Source organism: Entelurus aequoreus, linkage group LG21 (genome assembly GCF_033978785.1).
Source record: "Entelurus aequoreus isolate RoL-2023_Sb linkage group LG21, RoL_Eaeq_v1.1, whole genome shotgun sequence".
NCBI lineage: Eukaryota > Metazoa > Chordata > Actinopteri > Syngnathiformes > Syngnathidae > Entelurus > Entelurus aequoreus.
In genome coordinates, this window is record NC_084751.1 from 36283652 (window position 1) to 36304735 (window position 21084).

At 36.2% G+C, this 21084-nt stretch overlaps 1 protein-coding gene across 10 annotated transcripts in view; it reads right to left on the reverse strand.

The window, feature by feature from the left end:
• tjp2a (tight junction protein 2a (zona occludens 2)) overlaps nucleotides 1-21084 on the reverse strand; it is a 100763-nt gene that overhangs the window by 9452 nt on the left and 70227 nt on the right. For 5 of the 10 annotated variants that reach the window (XM_062031595.1, XM_062031588.1, XM_062031590.1 and 2 more), the window contains 14 exons: nucleotides 20662-20815; nucleotides 19696-19807; nucleotides 16124-16257; nucleotides 15934-16009; nucleotides 15676-15826; nucleotides 14449-14557; nucleotides 7956-8175; nucleotides 7652-7839; nucleotides 7485-7580; nucleotides 5489-5568; nucleotides 5200-5410; nucleotides 1704-1804; nucleotides 1132-1356; nucleotides 901-1005 (listed from right to left, as the gene is read on the reverse strand). In XM_062031595.1, coding sequence (XP_061887579.1) covers nucleotides 901-1005; nucleotides 1132-1356; nucleotides 1704-1804; nucleotides 5200-5410; nucleotides 5489-5568; nucleotides 7485-7580; nucleotides 7652-7839; nucleotides 7956-8175; nucleotides 14449-14557; nucleotides 15676-15826; nucleotides 15934-16009; nucleotides 16124-16257; nucleotides 19696-19807; nucleotides 20662-20815 — 1962 coding nt within the window. The remainder of the gene's footprint in view (nucleotides 1-900; nucleotides 1006-1131; nucleotides 1357-1703; nucleotides 1805-5199; nucleotides 5411-5488; nucleotides 5569-7484; nucleotides 7581-7651; nucleotides 7840-7955; nucleotides 8176-14448; nucleotides 14558-15675; nucleotides 15827-15933; nucleotides 16010-16123; nucleotides 16258-19695; nucleotides 19808-20661; nucleotides 20816-21084) is intronic. The other 5 variants (XM_062031589.1, XM_062031596.1, XM_062031591.1 and 2 more) reach the window with 3 other exon arrangements.

Genomic DNA, 21084 nt, shown 5'->3' on the forward strand with positions numbered 1-21084 from the left:
ACCTTGATTACCGCTCGAGGAACTTTACTTTTTTTTTTTTTTATCCCTTTCACGTTTTGAACGGTACAGTATTCTACATACTCAGACAGCCATGCTAAATAGATTGTTCTCCTTATTCCGCTCACTTAAAAGATGCAATCTACCCAAATTTGTGGTCTCATCCAAAACTAATGTAAAGTATCCAATCAACAGAACAATAAGTGATTATTACATTTTAACAGAAGTGTAGATAGAACATGTTAAAAGAGAAAGTAAGCAGATATTAACAATAAATGAACAAGTAGATTAATAATTCATTTTCTACCACTTGTCCCTCATAATTTTGACAAAATAATAGAATGGAAAATGACACAATATGTTACTGCATACGTCAGCAGACTAAATTAGGAGCCTTTGTTTGCTTACTCACTACAAAAAGACAAGTTGTCTTGTGTGTTCACTATTTTATTTAAAGACAAAAGTGCAATAAGAAACATATGTTTAATGTACCATAATATTTTTGGTTAAAATAAAGCCAATAATGCAATTTTTTGTGGTTTCCTTTATTTAGAAAAGTATCGAAATACATTTTGGTACCAGTACCAAAATATTGGTAACGGGGCAGTCGTACTGTGCGATCAAGTTTGCACGTGTTTTAATACACACAAACCTTCAGTACATCAGGCCCTTAGTTCCTAATTGATGTACAGGAAACATTTTGAAGTGGGTGTAATGTGACAGTCATGTGACCAATCTTGGATCTGGCTCATCATAAATGACTTCATACTCTGTCTTTCGAGCAAAATGTTTCTATTGAGACGCAGATCTTTGTAATTCCTCTTCATTTGAAAGGAATATAAAATAATGTACATGTTCATATGTTTATTAAATTTAATAAAACTTGCGAAGAGACTCTCTCACCTTTGGAGGTACTGGGACAAAAGCAGGAGGAGGACTGGGCTGTCTGTTTAGTGCTTCTCTGTTGCTTGAGCTTCTCAAACGAGCCCGGGGCTCAGGATGGGGCTTCTAAACACGCACACACACACACACCACATACATGTACAAACAGACAAACACACACAATACAGGAGGGTTGGGCACTACAAACTATGTGCACTACAGTAATCTTAAGGCATTTTTTACATCACACACCTCATCTGGTAGCACGGGTTCTGATGAACGACTGATGGCGGACACAGGCTGGGGTTCATCCATCGGCTCCTCCAGCTCGTTGTCCGTGTAAGCCCCGCCCTCATCAGCTGTGTCATCATAGTCACTGGTGAGCCGGCTGTCCATGCTCAAATAGTCCGCGCTCATGGCAGACAGGTAGGACATGCGGTCGTCATGGAGATCTAGATCCTCCTCTGAACCATCCAACTGTGAGACAAAGCAAAAACAGCACATGAAAATGACACCGAATGATGCAAAGTAAATCTATGAAATACTGTTAAGTAAAACAATACAATAATGCATGTAAAACAATGACACACTAAGTTAAACAATACAACACTGCAAGTAAAACAATTAAATACAGTATGTAGAACAATAAATAATGTAGATAAATCAATGAAATAGTGTATGTAAAATAATGAAATAGTGTATGTAAAGTAAACTATGATATACTGTAAGGAAAACCATGAAATAATGTAAGCAAAACAATAAAGTATTGCAAGTAAAACATTGAAATATTGTAGTATGGATGTTGTAAATACAGTCAGACTCACCTTGCCCTCACACACCCACACAGCTCTGTCCTGCTGCTCTCGGATTGAATCTTTCACGCTGCCATACCAAGCATCATTGGCTGAGTTGAGGTCAATCGAGTCTGAATGGGAATAAAAAGCATACAAAAAAACAACAACACAGGTTCGTCAGGTAGTATGTGTGTATTATACATTTAATGATTTTTAAAGTTACAACAAGTCAATCATTTGTAATATACTTTTTATTATTTATTAGTATGTTTACAATCAACAATTTATTTATATGTTGTTTGTTTTTTTCTATCATGTCCTGTCCAGCCACTCAAGCAAATTATATTGTTGATGTAGATGCCCATATTTGCTGTACGGAATTGCTTTACAAAAGAGAAGTGTGGGATACTTTTCTTGTTGCCTTATTTGTATTTTACTTTATTAAATGGATGTATTTAATATTTGGTGCGGCCGGACCGGTGCAGCAGGGAATAGAAAGAAGGAAATAAGACAGAGGGAGACATTCCGGGGACAAAAGATGGATAAGACAAAGAGACAACAACAACAAAACACAACAGAAGTACATCAGCAAATTCGGTATGTGCAAATATTATACCAAAAGAAGCAGTTAATGAAGTACATAGCAATAACACAGAAATAACAATGGACATTATTGCACTACAAATGGAAGAATAAAAATACCAATAGAAACAACACTATTGATAAGGAATAATAATAATTACCTCTATTATCAACATTACAATTTCTTCAAATGCAACACTACATAAATGTAATGAATACTAGAATTACAAAAGAAAGCATATAAAGAGGGGAGAAAGAAACAGGAGCGGACTATATTAACCTTATAGATTGTTATGGTAAATTAGGTTAAGCTTTAGCAGTGTGCAGTGTTTCTACCAAGAAGGGGGGGAACAACGGTAATATATGTACAATATGTATGTTTGTACATTGAATGGGCGTGTGGATGTACAGTATGTCCGTGCGTATGTACTTATGTGTGCGCATATACTGTACAGTATGTACCTATGTACAGTATGTGCTTATGTATGTACAGTATGAATGTACGTGTCTATGTGCATTTGTATGTATGTTTGCAGGTACAATATATTTGTCTTCCAGTATTTGCGGAAGTCAAAGTACGGTCCTAGCCAGCCTGCAAGCCCAACCCAAAACAGCAGGTGAGGTGCCCATGGCACCAGGGACCACCAGCCTCATGCAGGCAGGCCGACCAGCGACCTTTACATTAATCTATCTATTTGTATGTTTGCATACATTGATGAAAGTATATGCTTATTTACATGAATTAAGGTATTTGAATGTTAATATACTTTCATTAATTCATTTGTATGTTTATTTATTTGTATGCTTACATACATTCATTTATATGTTTACATTCATTGATCTATTTGTATGCTTACACACATTAATTTATTTGTATGTTTATTTACATTAATGTATTTATTTGTATATTAACATACATTCAATAATTATCTAAAATGTGCAATTATACAAGTACACTAACACGACTTGTATAAACTGTACATTTATACACCAACACTAGTTTCATAAACTGTACATTTCTACCAGGGGTCGGGAACCTTTTAGGCTAAGAGAGCCATGTAAGCCAAATATTTTAAAATGTATTTCCGTGAGAGCCATAAAATATTTTTTAACACTGAATACAACTAAATGCGTGCATTTTTAAGTAACACCAACATTTTTAGAGTATATTAAGTCTCTTATTCTTTTGAATAACATTGTTATTCTGAAGCTAACCAATAATAAATAAAATACTTCTTACCATTAATGCGACTTCTTGAACAGGTGCGGTAGAAAACGGATGGATGGATTAAAATGCATGAGAATGTTTTATATTTTGAACGTTATTTTTAACACTGATTACCAGCGGAATTATTCATTACTTATCGTGTTAAACAATGTCAGCTAAGATTTATCTGAGAGCCAGATGTAGTCATCAAAAGAGCCACATTTGGCTCTAGAGCCATAGGTTCCCTACCCCTGATTTATACTGTACTTGAACAAACTCCCCAGATGCATTGCCAGTGACGAGTCGCAGATTTTGACTCATTCTGAACAGCAGAAGCAATAATTGCGTTAATACTTTAGTCAGAGTCAATATGATGGTATTAATTTGATTAATCTTGACAGCCCTAGTTTTTTGTTTTTTTTGGGTAACAGAAAGTAGAACAAAAGTGGGGTAAATAAGTGCTGCAGCTATTAATCCAGCAGAGGGTGCTGTTTCACATCATTTTTTCAACAGGAATCTGCTTGGATAAGACACTATATTGTGTAAATGCATGTTTTGTAAGTATAATACTTTCTACTGATCAGTTTTATGTTGCCGATTCCAATCACATGTATTAACTGTAAATTATTTTATGTATTAATGTTGAGTGTTATTGACAATGTAACAATATCAACACATTATTTAAACTACTTCCTAATTTTATTTTACAACATACGGTATAATTGTTTGACCAAAACAAAGTCAATAGTACACAATAACTGAACAGAGGTAAAAGCTAATACCTACTACCGTTTTACACTCAAAGCCTTCCTGTATCTAAGGAAGTATTCACTGAATTTATCAACAATGATATAAAAATATAGGTCAAAATCAATCAAATGTTGATCATATACTGATCCTACCATTGGTATTCACAGTACTGATATATGAAAGGATCCGCTCTCCTCTTGCATGTACTCCTGGCTGCTACACAGCAACAGACATCATTATATTATTCTCTCCATAACTCTTGAACTCTGGAAAGTACCCCCGGCTCGCCAAATAGATTGAACTACAGTAGAAGCAGACTTCCCAACACCTTACTCCTGTATAATTTTGTTGGACACCCCTTTTCCTTCGTTTCTTAGTTGCCAATTTCCTGTTAATAACTGCTTACCTTCTATTGTAATGTGCTTCAATCTATTCTACACCTCTTAAACTTCACTAATTATTTTGTTCCGGTGTTTCAGGCTAGCTTAGCAATTAGCCAGCCCTCTTGTCCGCTCCTGCTTGTTCTTACTTGGTGTGTAACATGTTTAGCTTTTTCCACTAGTCCTCCAGTGATAATATACGTGTACTCTATTTTCCACAATGTAAAAGATGATTATTGATTTATGGGAATTGTCCCAAACTAGGTATGAACATACAGTCAGCTGCTAGCTGCCTTTGTTAAGAGAGGGACCAAAAATAAATCAAGTATCAGCCAGAAGGGATCTTTTTTTGTGATCGGCATTGAAATGCATTAATAGACACATACTTTTTCCTGTATATTGGCCAATATTATATAAAAGGTTTAATAACTGTACATTATGGGGATCGTTACTCCTTCTTCCAGTGCATGCAAATGGTCAATATTTGATGTTTGAGCCGAAGAGAGATAATAAACAGTCAAGTATTTTTAGCTCTCATATTATCTTACACTGTTACGTGCACACAAACTATAATAAATAATACTGTTAATATTAGATGGAAACATACCAGTAAAAAGGTGTGAGTAGGTCTTCCTCAATTTGACCGCCTGCTCATAAAGTTTGCGTGCACTGCGGTTGGACCCTGGCAGGAGGCGGTTCCTCATAGTCTTGACTCCTTGCTTGCTATCAGGGTTGAGGAAGATCACGATGGGATACCACTGAGTGTAATTCAGGGTGTCAACAGCTTTGGGTGTTACATCCAGCAATGCATGAGTGTCCTAAGGAACCAAAAAACACAGGTGGAGTGTAACATGCTTGAACAGCTTAGGCACCTTGCTGTTCGGAGAATATAATACCTGTTCAATGATTTGTCGGATTGTGTTCAATCGCACAACTCCGGAAGATTTCTCGGTTCCTGCATCCTTTGGCTCTGTTTCTATGGGAGGAAAAAAATTACAGTTGAACTTATGGAGAACATTTGCCCTGTCGTGAGAATTGTATTGCTTTTACTGCTTTTATTTTCTTATGTTCCCAGCATAGCACTTTGGTCATCTTAGGTTGTTTTGAAGGGGTCATATTATGCAAAACCAACTTTTCTAACCCATAGCCCATGAAAATTTGAATCCAAACAATGGAGGCATGGCAGAGATATCAAGAAAACGCTTTTGTTTCTTCCAAATGAGCCTTTTGTAATTTAAGACTTTAGTGACGTACAGTATTTTGCCATAGTTACATCAGCGGATTTCTCCATATATGGTAAAGGTTTCACCAAGAGCTTTGTGTGAGTCTGCAGTTTTAGTCCGATGTTGTAGTCAATAAGTTCCTTATTTTTCTCTATCCTTTTGTTGTGGAGCAGACTGGCTCATACGTGTACATGCAAGCTAAAATCCTCTGCTATTGCCATTTGTAATAAAAAAGTGGCGTCAAGTACTGTCAGTAGACTCTATATCAGGCATGGGCAATTACTTTTAATCGGGGGGCCAAATTTAGAGAAAAAAATGTGTCTGGGGGCCGGTATATCTATCTATCTATGTATACATATATATATATATATATACACATATATATATATATATATATATACACATATATATATATATATATACACATATATATATATATATATATATATATATATGCACACACACACAGACACTTGCATGAAAACACACACACACACACACACACACACACACACACACTCGCATGAAAACACACACACACCATGCTCAGCAAGACTATTGACACACACACACACACACACACACACACACACACACACACACACACACACACACACACACACACACACACACACACACACACACACACACACACACACAAGATGTGAAAATCTGCTGTACAGTATGTGTGCTTGGGTCCTATGTTTAGGAACACTAATACAAAACCTCACAATAATGTCTGATTGAAAGCTAAAAACGTTGTGGACAGACCGCCTTAAAAAACGGAATGGAATTTTAAATGTTTTTACTGAATGAGACACCCAGAATGTACATGAAAATAAAGAATGTGGGATTTACAATATTAACTATTAACGATAAAACACTGAATATTGACAACATGTGAACGTCACCTCCCCCTTTTGATCGACATATTTTACAATCAAGCAAAACGCAACAAACACAGCGAAATATGAATGCGAAAGGTAAAAAAAAGAACACCTACAATCTAATACATCTAAGCTTTTGAACTTTGTTGTAAAAATCCTGACACCCGCATTTCAGGCTGGCCGCTCTGGAAACATTCTGTGGAAACGCACCCCACCCACACTGCTTGGTGCCTCATCTGAGTTGATGTGACTTAGATTACCATAGTAACTAGTATATCATGCAAAAGCGCAGATTCCAACCATTGAAATAATTTGTACAGTTCAAGACTTACGGTAATTTGAAAATATCACTGCACATCATAATGGCAGCTACAGTTTCCATCTTAAAGATCTAAAATAATTATTTGGGAATGTCTGGCGGGCCACATTGAAAAGCTTAGAGGGCCGCATGCGGCCCCCGGCCTTAATTTGCCCAGGTCTCTGCTCTATATAGAAGCTCTAAAAAGTACAACATGTCTGACGGGGAGAAGACGCAGTCAAAAAGGTCTTGGCCTCGAGGAGGATTATGGCACGAAAATAAGAGTGGCCTCAAAAAACGCGCATTCTGAAGAGACAGTCAGAACGCGGCTTGAAGATGGTCTGTAAAACAAAATCTATGCAAAATTTTGACCACGATTACATGTTATGGAAGCCGTAAAGAAGTGTTTTTAATGTAGGAAAAATCTTAATACAACCCCTTAATGTGTTAAATAGATAAAGGTTGACTTGACTTTGACACTTACTAGCAACAATAAACTGGTCTGGCATGTCGTTGGCCAGTTTTTCATTCACAGCATCAGCAATGGGTCCAAAGATCACAACAGGTCTCTTGAAACCAGCTGGAAATGATGAATATGAAATGATCAGTGTCATTTACGAGGGTAAAAAACTGATGCTAATATTTAAGCACCTTCACGCAGGACCACCCTCTCATAGGCTGGGAACCGTGAGGGAATTGGAGTTGCACTGAGATCCTCCCGACTTTTACGAAGGTCTTTTTTCTTGGCTGCTCGTTGTCCTCGCAGCCTCCAGAAGTCTCCTCTGTCGTTGCCTGATGCAGCTCGTGCAGCATTCTGGACGTTGGACATCTGCTCTGCTCTGTGATGCAACACAAATATGCTTAAATATTGTAATCTCATCATCTTTCCACTTGACAGGTTTTGTAGCCAAACACAAGAGACTACAAACTGTGTTAAGACGAAGATTGTACTGACCTGCTCTTATTTGGAATGATGCCTTTCTCCAGCAGCTGGTTTTCTTTGTTCGTGCGCACTGCCAGCCAGTTGCCCAGCTTGCCATCATAAAGTGTGTCTGTAACTTTGAAGATCTCTCCTCTGGCGAAAGGAAGACTTTGTGGGGCTTCTTTGTCATACTCAAAGTGGGTCCTGATGAAGAAAGCGTCACCTCTGCCAGAGGCTAAAATGTCTTTGTAAACTGAAAAAAGACAGCAAATAAAAATGTTGGTCAAGGTAAAAAAAAACAAAAAACAATACAATTTTGAATCATGTTATAGAATGTACAGCACAATACACAAGAACAAAAGCACTAACACGAAAAACAAGTTAAAAAAAAAGAAAAGAGTATGACAAACAAAGTTTGTTTGATCCCAACCCCATCCAACATTACGTCTCTGATATAATATCAGGTAACGTTCTTCAGCAGTTTTTTTTTTCTTTGTAAACATAAAACACCATATGCTTATAATGCTATTTTTCCTGTATTATTGAAAATAATTGTACATTTTCAGGTAGCTTGTTATAGTTTGCTCTTTATATGATTTTTGTGGTTTGGAAATGTACAATAGCTCCAAATTTCAATATTTTACATTTAAATAAATAATTTGTACGTTTCTAAAAATTCAGCCCAATGTATTATCATAACTGATCTCTTCTGCAGCAGTACTGTTAGTAGATGAGGGAGTACTTTTATTACCTTTTCCCCATATCTCCCCACAATATTTCAGATATGGCAACACCAAAGAACAGTATAGAGTGATTTTTGATTCAGAATTTATTTTGCCTTATTCAATGTTATTTTATCTTATCTAAAACAATAAATCTTTATGTTTAATGTGTACTGTATTTTTTGGACTATAAGGCGCACCTAAAATCCTTTCATTTTCTAAAAAATTGACAGTGCACCTTATAACCCGGTGCGCCTAATAAGTTAAGGTGTGGAAAAATGATTCTCATCATCCTTGATCACCCCGTGGGAGGTGAGGGGAGCAGTGGGCACCAGCGGTGGCCGCGCCCGGGAATCATTTTTGGTGACTTAACCCCCAATTCCAACCCTTGATGCTGAGTGCCAAGCAGGGAGGTAATGGGTCCCATTTTTATAGTGTTTGGTATGACTCGGCCGTGGTTTGAACTCACAATCTATCTCAGGGCGGACACTCTAACCACTAGGCCACTGATGTACGGAATAATTCTGGTTGTGCTTACCAACCTTGAAGCTATTTTATTTGGTACATGGTGTAATGATAAGTGTGACCAGTAGATGGTAGTCTCACATAAGAGATACCTGTAGGCTGCAATACGACGCCAGTAAACAACACCAACACTTTAAATGTTCCATTGAAAATAAGGAACATTACACACGGCACTCAAAAATCTGTCAAAATGTTTTAGGATGACTTTGAAGCCGCACCGCTTGATGGATTGTCGGCCCGTTACGGCTATCGTAGTCAGAGATACAAGTATTACTATGGTGTGTGTATAAGGACTGCAAAATGGCACCCATTAGCAGACATATAATCTGGCGTTTTGTTTCACAATATTAGGCAAAACCAACTTTTCTTACCTTCTGGTACCTGCTGATGTGTATTTGAGATCTGCATACGTCCTGAAAATTTGCACATTTGCCGATTACGGAGTCGATAAGCTTCTTCTTTTTCCCTATCTTCTTGTTATGGGGCATTCACCCTCTGCTGTTGCCATTTCTAATATAAAATAGAAACGTTCTAACTTATATCTCGCTATGGAAGCGCTAAAAACTACCAGTGTAGTGGGTTTACATAATTCACCCACGGAACTTTAGTTATTAGAGAGTTCCGGTCGGACGGTTTTTCACGGGACACATTTCCGGCGTTGTTGTTGCACTAGTGCGCCAAGGATGAGAAGATGCTGCTCCGTTTTTGATTTAAGTAAAGTCTGAATGTCATTAAAACAGTTAGCTCCATCTTTTGACACTTCTTCCACTTCCGTCCTTGCACGCTACACCACTACAACAAAGATAACGGGGAGAAGATGCTGTCGAAGGTGAGCCACGTAAATAAGACCGCCCACAAAACGGCACATCCTGAAGCGACTGTCAGAAAGCGACTTGAAGATGATCTGTAAAACATAATCTTTGCAACATTTTGACCAAAGAACCACCATCACGTGTTATGTAATAATATGCCCCTTTATAATCCGTTGCGTTTTGTATGAAAAAAAGACCTGAATAGACCCGCTCATCGGTAGTGCGCCTTATAATCCGGTGTGCCCTATGGGCCAGAAAATACGGTAGTTTTAAAACTTTAAATATGTGTTTTCTCGTACTATTACAATATCTATACCATCTATTTGTGTATTCGTGTTTGAGTATTTAGTTTTACTTCAATTTAAGGATAATCTGTTTTTATAAAACCACCTTTTTTTCGTTTATTGATTTCTACTGTTATGGCTTTCATTACTTCCTGTATACTTTCGCTTGAGAATAATGCAGTAGTGTCATCTTCAAATAGTCATACTGTAGATTTAGGTCTTTCAAGCTTTTACAAATGCCATTGATACAGTAAATAAATTGAGTCTTTTAAGTCCAAGTTATGCTGGACAATTATTTGCATGCCATCTGATTTTCCAAGCATGGAGCACACTTTTCTGGGGGCAGTGTGCAAAACAAAAAGAAAGTGAAAGTAAAAAGTGAAGTGACATTAGACGTCATAAAACATTCAGTGAAGAAAACAAGACATAAGATGCATGCTTGAAGCTGCGATCATAATAAATAAATAACATTTTTATTTTGGACACGTGAAACTATTTTTTATTATAAAAGAACAGTGATATAAGCAGCTAAATGGTACCATTTAACATTGACACGTATTACTAACAATAAGTCTGTTTCGTTTCATGAGTTAGCTCATGTGTGTTGAACTGGAGATGACTGAAATAAAGAAGTTGTGTATGAAACAAGCTCAGCTTCCTCATTAACATGACATGATGTCAGAGTTAAAGAGTAGGCCTATACGTCTACAGCAGGGGTCACCAACGCGGTGCCCGCGGGCACCAGGTCGCCCGTAAGGACCAGATGAGTCGCCCGCGGGCCTGTTCTAAAAAAAAAAAAAAAAAAAAAAAAAAAAAAAAAAATTTAAAATTTTTTTTTTTTTTTTTTTTTTTTTTTTTTTTTTTAATTAAATCTACATAGAAAAGACACAAGATACACTTTCAATCAGTGCATCAACCCAAACAACCTCCTCCATGCACACTCATCCACACCCACTCACACAAAAGGGGTTATTTCTTTCTGCTACCAATATTCTGGTTCCCACAACATAGACAACACATCTGCAAGGGACACAGTCCCTGAAGCACACATGATTGTATAGGCTGCTGGTCCACTAACATTTTCATTAATTACTATTTTTTATGTATTTATTTTTATATTGTTTTACTTTCTTTTTTATCCAAGAAAATGTTTTTTTTTAATTTATCTTATTTTATTTTATTTTTTAAAAAAGGGCCTTCTCTTCAACAGACCAGGTTGTCAATTAAATTAGATTTGTTTAAAGGGTTTTTTAAACCAGGCCCAGTCCAGATAATGTCCAAGTCGGACTCAGCAACACACACCTTCATTCATGTACACAGAAAAAAATTACGGAACACAACAGATTGCATATAATTTATAAACAAAATTACATTTTCAAAATAAGCATTTATGTACAGTCCAGATTATGTCCAGGTCACTCAAATTAGGGAACACAACAACAGATATCATATAATCTATAAACATAATTATACTTTCAAAATAAGCCTTTGAGGACTTCTCATCTTTTTTTTAATGTTTTTTGGCATCATTATTGTTTTCAACCATGTAACTTTCCAAAGTTAGAAAATACTGAATAAATGTTTTAAAGAAAGTAATACTAAGTGAATATCTGTTTTTGGCCTTAAAAATAAACATTTTACCGAGTACTATAATTAAATTGACTAAATCATGATTGTCAATGAACTCTCCTAAAATAACAAAAACCACATCAAGCTTCATAAACAAACCGATCCTTAAACACATTTTTTCAACTTCCACCCAAAACAAAGACACAATATGACAATACCAAAACAAATGCAGGGTGGATTCAGGCTCCTGACAACAAAATCGGCAATCATCTGACTCTGTCATATTCCATAATTTTAACATTTTCCCTGTGGGTAAGAAGTTATAAATAATTTTAATTTGAAAATAACGATTTTGCACATCGATAGTGGTTTTATAGATTAGTTTGAATATGGCATCCCATGGCAACGGGCAGTCAAAAAAGTCCTCCCATTTTCCATTTGTGTTGTATGAGGCAGCCTTCAAAGATTTCTTTATTAAATAAAAATTATGTATTTTTCTATTTATTTTAGTTCCTTTTTGCCAACTAGAATTTCTTATTAGAGGTTTACAAACTAATAATTTAGTAGTTCCATAATTAATTATTTGTTTCCATCTTTTCCCAATTACTCCAGTTAGTTGATAAAATGAAAAGCTTGAGCAAGCATCACCATACATAGCTCTAAATTCATCATACTTCATAATTTTACCATTCTCATTGATAATATCATTGACAAAAATGATTCCTCTTTCAAACATATTTTTCCAAAAGAAAGGCTTTCCATCTATTACAATATTAGAGTTCATCCATATTGACTGCTGCAAAATATCGTCTCTTTTTTTCTGGCACATAAAATTGAAAACACCACTATGAGTGGATTGTTTCCTTTATGAACCCCGCAATGTTTCCCAGCAGACTCTCTGGAAGGGGATCACTTGTAAAAAAGGATACAATTTCTTTTGATACAGTACATGTTTTTTGTCCAACAGGACACTTGTGTACCACTCAATGTTTAAATACATCTTTGGAACAATTGATGCTTTTAAAGACGGACACATAGCTTCAAGGTTGAGAAGTTTCAGGCCCCCATATTCATACTCTTTGTACAAAACCTTTCTTTTAATCTTTTCTGGTTTGCCGTTCCAGACAAAATCGAAGACCCTCCGCTCATAAATCTTAAAAAAGTTTTGTGATGGAGCTGGTAATGACAAAAACAAATAAATAAATTGAGGAATAATTAACGAGTTGGCAATAGACATTTTACCATACAAGGTTAGGGATTTCCCTTTCCATAATTGCATAATTTTGTCCAGCTTTCTTAGTCGATTATCATAATTTACTGAGCCTAGATCTTCCAGATTTTCTGGGACAACAACACCAAGTATGTTAACTGGTCCATCTGTCCACAAAACAGGCACTTTGCATTCCATTCGAAAGGATGTTCCCTTTAGATTTCCGATCCTTAACATTTTACATTTATCATAATTAAGCTTAAGGCCAGATTGCTGTGAAAATATGTCCAAAAGATTAAGAAGGTTCCGCAAACTATGAGGAAAAATCTTATCTTTGTGAATCAGCCTTTTCTGACATGAACTTCATCAAGAACAAACACAGAACACGCCTCACTGATGCACATCTGCAAGACCCACTCAGAGTTGCAGTGTCAAGTTACACACCAGAGTACAACACACTAGTTAACAGCATGCAATGCCAGGCTTCCCACTAACTGACAAAGAAACAGATAACAGATTTGGTGTCCAGTTCAAAGTGTGACATGATTTAAAAATTTGAGAGTTTACTTTTGTATTTTACATGAGTTATTATTTGTACAAACATGGTGCAAAGTAATTCATGATTTGTTAAAAAATGTTAGTGGCTAGCTAGTTAAAATGGGATATTGTGATTTCACAAGACTGTCTTAGAAGTGATCATTTGAAAATGTTCAATTTGAAAAATGTGCACTTAGAGAAAATATAAAAATAAAGTGTTGCATATTGATATTTATCTGTTTCTATATATATTTATTGTGAGAAATCCTTAAGATGATCAGTGTTTCCACAAAGATAAATATCATTAATTATTAATAATAACAGAGTTAAAGGTAAATTGAGCAAATTGGCTACTTCCGGCAATTTATTTAAGTGTGTATCTAACTGGTAGCCCTTCGCATTAATCAGTACCCAAGAAGTAGCCCTTGGTTTCAAAAAGGTTGGTGACCCCTGGTCTACAGAGACCAAAACATTGCAAAGTCGTTTGATTTTGCCATCCAGCGGAGTGTCCTTTATGGAGGTAGGGCTTTTAAAGCTTTTGGACCTTAGAAGACGTCTTGTATCCATTTTGAAAGCCGCAGCCAAAGAAAAGAAGCACACAGACGTACAAATTTAATCGATAACCGCAGCGTATTAAGTTAATTTTCATTTATCGTTTGATTGACTGACGTATCGACAATCGGCCAAGTCCTACAATTGTATTACAATTTTCAATGCCTCTGGACATTGTATTTAACGCTTTTTAAAGGCCTTAATTTTCGCTAAACTCATTTAATGACTTTTCATGCTTTTTAATGCCCCACAGAAACCCTGTAAAAATGATTTATAGCAAACTGTGAAAACATTTTGATTATTATCAAATGCTACCTTCAGGTTTGCTCTGAGCAAGAATGGTCACATCTTCACCCTTAGGGATCTCCAGGAGGTACAAGACTGCATCCTCACGAACCATACCTCTAAAGTCCATGTTATTCACCTGAAACAACAACACAACTATTTCATTACCATACTTAACTTATTCTTACATAAGAATGTGATAAAATGTTGGCCCAATTTACATCTTTCTATTTATCACACTTAGATTCATAAAAATGTTACTTGTATGTTTTTGATATTTTACATTTTTGTAAAGAAGATAGATTAGCTTAAGAGTTGAATATATTATCTTTTATATAATATATATTTAATAAAGTGTATATTTAATATGAACTACTACATTTTACTTTTGCGTGTTCTTTTAAATGTTAAATATATTAACTTTCTGCTTAAGATTTTTTTTCTTGTAATCTTGACTATATTTTTATTCTATCTTGACTTGATTCTCCTAATATTATACGTTCCTTGTCTCTTATATGTTTTCATACTGGTGTTTCAAATTTTACGTTTCATGGTTACAAATGTACTCTCATAAGTTAATTAAAAACAGAATTATGTTCCGTCAACTAAAGATTTGCTTAGAAACTATTTTAGCGCCATGGAAGGATACAGCATGCGTGTACGTAATGCCGCTGCAGCCGTATTGCAAACCATATAAAAGATAAAGATTATATTTTTGATTATGTGAAATGGACAGTGATAATTCAGCACAGTAGTGGTTTCATTATTGATAATAAACCGGTCTCTTCCTCCCTTTGAAACACTTCTTTTAGTGTTCAGCAAACACAAGTAAAAAAAAGTAAATAATTTTTATTGTTGTTACTGTTTCATTAAATACTTGAATTCCAATATGTATATGTCCTTCATGTATTCAGTGCTTGGATGCCATTTAAATACCGTTTAGATATAAGTTCTTACACTCAAAACCAACTTCCAACACAGTTAGGAAAAAAACTTTTTCTTAACCTGAGGACCACCTGTATTGTGGTTTTAATTTAAAAATAACATATAATTTTACGTTTCTAAAATGCATTTTTTACCACAAAATAATGACTGGATTCTTTTTATTTTTCCAACTTTTTACTCTGAATATTAGGAAGTTATATTATAGTGTTCTTTCAATTGTATTTTTACAATGGTTGGAGGGGGAAATAAATGAATAACTTCAGACATTAAAAATGATTTAAAGTATTGAAATGAAGAATAAAAGAAGGTCACCTTAACAATTTGATCTCCAGTGTGAAGACCTTGGTGTTCAGCTGCACTATCCTCTTGTACGCCAGCGATGAAGATGCCAACATCGTTTCCTCCTGCAAGCCTCATCCCAACGCTGTCACCTTTCTGAAAACGAACCATCACCGTGTTTGGCCTGAAAGAGCAAAGAACACGTCAAAGAATCTTAGAAAAAAATGGAACACACGCTAAATGAAACATCATTATGATTATAGAAGTTATATCAATATCTGATATACTGACCCGTACACATCCTGGTCCTCTACGTTTGGCTTTAATGGCACCTTTGGTGGAGCGTGTACCTTTGGAGCGACTAACTCTTACCATGCAGAAAAAGAAGAAAAACGAGTAAGAATTTTGTTTTAGATTGTAATTCAAGTTAATTTCATATATATTGTTTAAACTGTGTCATCAGAAAGACAAACAAGTTTACTTGGTGGCGTTTGTGGCCGTGGTTCCTCCCTTTCAGCAGGCAATGGCGGTGTATCTTCCACAGGTCGATCATGACCTCGGAATGGGGTCGGCATGGCACCCATTTTAACCAGCCTGTTTGGTGGCTCCTCTCTACTGACATTGAAAAAGAATAAATAGATGTGTGCATCATTAGAGTCACAGCTTGATTTTGTTAATGTAACATTGCATGGTGAAAACAAGCTTGATGGTACAGGAACTTTGTATATAGTGCTCATTAGTTAACAAAATGTATGCGAGAGAAAAATCTAGAATTAAGATGCATTTTTAATCAAAAATGCTTTTAAAAACAATGAACATTAAATAATTTACAACATAAAAAGGACATTGCTTTGAACTTAATACCACAGATATGTTTTTCTGTCAGTGCATTATTAACATACATAACATTCAAAAGTACACATGAAGCTTTCATATTTAAATGTTTCCCCATAAATACCTTAATTTGGTCACAAACTGAAGTGGAAATGCATTTTTTAAGGTATTTTACCGTTTTAAAAGCCTTAAGCTTATGATTGCTCACACTATAGTTAATATTCAGGATGTATTGCACATTTTGAAAAAGTTGCCTGCAACATTGTCAGCGTCTGTTAAATAGACTTCAGTTATGATTGTAGCATTTTCTTCCCTGATAACATGCAAGTCCAATCAAGCAGTCCAACCTCTGAATATATGAACAGAGCAAAACAAAATGATCCCTTTAATATTCTATATGCCTTCTGCAAAATGCTGATGATTCAAAATGTGTGCATGTTAACGATGTTGGTTCAAGTATTTCAAACTAAGCTGCAAGACTCATGTTTCAAATTATGGGAGTATTATTGTAGCAAAATTATTTGCAAATGCGTACCTAAATCTTTGCGTCTGCAATTCAATTCAAGTGTCTGTGAACTAATGTGTGTCTTTATCTTAAAGTGTGCGTGTTTTAAGTTGTCTGTTTGTATAATGGTTTGTCTGTGGGTAAAAAAAAAAAAAATCTCTACAAAATACTTCTGACAACTACTGCTAAACCATGATCTTTTATTTACATAAAGTGATGGAAAATCCATTATAATTGTTCTTGGCCAACTCATAGTGAGTATAGGGGAAGACAAGGTTAAGTTAGAGAGACAACTCTTTTTACAACTTTGAATCGCTACACAGACAAACACAGCAGGTGTGTAAAAAAAGTCACATTTAAAAAGCTTCACATGAAGTGAATGTATACTTGCCTATTTGTTGGATGTTTAGAGAGCTAACAACTGCCGAAAACAAATTCCTTGTATATGCAAGTATACTTGGCCAAATAAACCTGATTCTGATTCTGATGAATCTGATTAAAGACACATTTTTTTTTACGCACATGCAAATCTTTAACACAGATTCCTTTACACACACACACATATCTGAATACGGACACACAACTCAACGACAGAAACGAAGTAAAAAGTCACATGTAATAAGACAGCCGATTGAGGAAAAATGGACAGGCAGATTTTTTTTTTACCCACAGACAAATCATAATACAGACAGACAACTCCCCAGGGAGGCATTCGGAGGGCATTCTGACCAGATGCCCGAACCACCATCTGGCTCCTCTGATGTTTACTCCGAATGACAGAGCTTCTCACCCTATCTCGAAGATAGAGCCCCACCACCCGTCAGAGAAAACTCATTGCTTGTATCCGTGACCTTCTCCTTTCGCTCATGACCATAGGCAAGTATAGGGATGTAGATCGGCCGGTAAATTGAGAGCTTTGCCTTCCGGCACAGCTCCTTTTTCACCACGACAGATCGATGCAGGGTCCGAACGAGAACCATGGACTCGGGCTTGGAAAAGTTGTAAACATAATCGGTGACAAAGGGCAGCCCTGGCGGATCCCAAACCTCACTGGAAACAGGTCCGACTTACTCCCAGCAGTACGGACCAAGCTCAGACACTGATCATACAGGGAGCAGACCGCCACAATCAGACGGTCCGACACCCCATACTCTCTGAGCACTCTCCACACACTGCAAAAACTGAAATCTAAGTAAGATTAAATGTCTCAAATAAGGGTGATATTTGCTTATTTTCTGTCTAATAAGATAATTCTTCTCACTAAGCAGATTTTATGTTAGTGTTTTACTTGTCTTAAGGGTATTGTTCCTAAATGATCTCAGTAAGATATTACAGCTTGTTGCTGAGATTTTATGACCTATATTGAGTAAAACATGCTTGAAACTAGAATATCAACTGTTGCAAAGCTGTGTCATCAACACTCACAAGTATAAAACTACTTTTTTAAAGTAATAATTTCTTATTTCAAGCATGAAAAAAAAAAAAAATCGTGATTTTGACACAATTGTGTCTCATAATTAAAACAGATGACAGCCAAATGGACTTTGCTGTTTTATTTTCAATGAAACAAAAGAAAATACATACTCATATAGTAGTACAGTTGGCACAGTACAGTAAACTGACAGTTATTATTCAAACATTTAACATTTCAAACAATTTTTCAGATAAATTCCTTAAAAATTACAATTAAAAACATTTTGGCCGGGGGCCGGGCTGCATATATGCGCACTAATTGACTGAAAGAGCACGCACTTGGCGCGATGATGTCATGTTGTCGATGGAAAAATGCATTTTTAGACCATATGATTTGCCTGAGCGGCTAGGAAACCCCGAGAGTAACAAGCGGTTGCCTTGTTGCCTTTCCATTAAGAACAATAAATTAGTTCTTAGCATAAGTTTGCTGGTTTCAAGAAATGTAATGCCGAGCGCATATCATTATGTCAAGATAATGGCACTAGCATTTACCTAATTTAAGAATATTTTTCAACATATTGAGCAAAAAGGTGTATTATTATTTTTTTCTACCAAGAAAAGTGCACTTTTTATTAGTGAGAATATTCTTATTTTAAGGTATTTTTGGGTTCATTGAGGTTAGCTAATTTGAATTGTTTTGGAAAGTCTTGACAAGCCAAATTTTTTGGTTCTATTGGCAGATAATTTTGCTTAGTTCAAATAAAATACCCCTAAGTTTTGTTTTTTGTTTTTCTTGTTTTTGAACACTGACTTTTTGTAGTGCAGGACATCCCAAGGAACACGCTTGAATTCCTTCTCCAAGTCCACAAAACACATGTAGACTATAGGCAAACTCCCATGCACCCTCAAGGATCCTGCCGAGAGTGTAGAGTTATATAGTATGGAATTGTATAGAGTTATAGAGTATAGACCTCAATGCTAACAAAAGGAAGTTCCGCTTCTACGACTGGAGTTACCATTGACAGAAGGGTTGCTCTTTTTTTTTTTCTCACAACAATAGTGCGTAATCATCCTTGCACAGGCACACCCTCTTTGTGTTGGGAGTATAAATAGCTGGGGTTTTGGCACCGGCTGCAAGACTAGATCTGACCAATGTAAGTCTAATTGTATGACCTGATGACGCCACCTTGGATGATAGGTGAAACATCTTCTAAGACAAAACCAAACAGTCCAGTTGCGATCGATTGAATGCCCTACAAATTCAATGACCTGGATGAATGAGAACATCCATAGACATGTACCTGGGCTTCTCTCTGAGCCTCTCGTTGGAGGAATGTGAGGAAAGATCTGAATGATGGCCCTGCCTTTCATCTTGTGGGGAGTAGGAGCGATACGACTCGATCTCAGAGATATCTGCAAAACAAACACAAACAAAGTGATGTTTTTATGCTTAGAATAAGTCAGAATTAAAATTTTCCCTCTTAAAAAAAGGGGTAAATACATAAACTTACTATCCACAAGGTCAGTTTGTAAAACCAAATGAAAGTCAAGTCATATATAATCTATGAACTGTACACATTACACCCACTAATAAAGCTTTGACTGCATGTAAACGTCAAGAAAAAGTTACTCACACGCACGTACACACACACACACACACACAAATCACTCCATTGATATTTTAAATTAAAGAACCACACGGCCGCTATAGTATGAACACTAGCATGATGAAATTCTGTCATATCCAATAGCTGGATTATTTTAGTGGATTAGTTCACCCTGCCAAAGGCGAGTGAGAACCTCCTCTGTCTCTCACACATGCGCACACACACACACACAAACACAAACACACTCCCAAAAACAGACGAAATGGGTCACAGGGCCTCTGGCGCCCCACCCTCCCTGCAGATGTTTGCCGAGAAAACAACCATTCACACCACTTATCTATATTGGATTGGACCAATCACAGCAAAGCATTTGGTCATGTGACAATAAAACTAGGTATAAAAGAGAATACTCATGAAGGTAGAGAGAAAATGATTTGTTGTCTCTGGTAAACTCATCATGTTTGTTTTTGTTTTGTAAAAAGTGTAAGTGTAAAGAAAACTATAAACTGATGTGGAAGTCAAACTTTTATTCATGATGTTTGATGGAGAAATACATAACAACAATATTGAGTTATTTTGCGGTTTACACATGAGGATAGTCACACGTTTGTCTTTACACTGGATAGGATTTGCTGCTTTTCAGTTTCAAGAATCTCTCACCATCAAGCTCAGAGTCGCTGTCCACCATCGGAGGGACTCGGATCAACACTTGCTGTCTGTCTCTCTGAACCACCAGCTGTAACTTCCCACGAGACTTCTCTATCAATTTGCCTGCGTCGCTCAGAGACAAGTTTTCAGTCACTGTGCCGTTGATCTGACAGAAAGGAGGATATACAAACATGGTTATAAAAACGGCATATGCACATGGTTTTGAAAAGGACATACATAGTACATGGTTATGAAAAGGACAAATGCGCAGTTATAAAAAAGGACGAACACACAGTTACATACACGCATGTTAAGGAAAAGAACATACTGGTTATGACATTATTAAAATAGACATGTATTCAGTTGGTTTCCTAATTATGATGTGCAGACAAAAAAAATAAGAAAATAATTTTAGAGTTCATGCACTTCTGATTG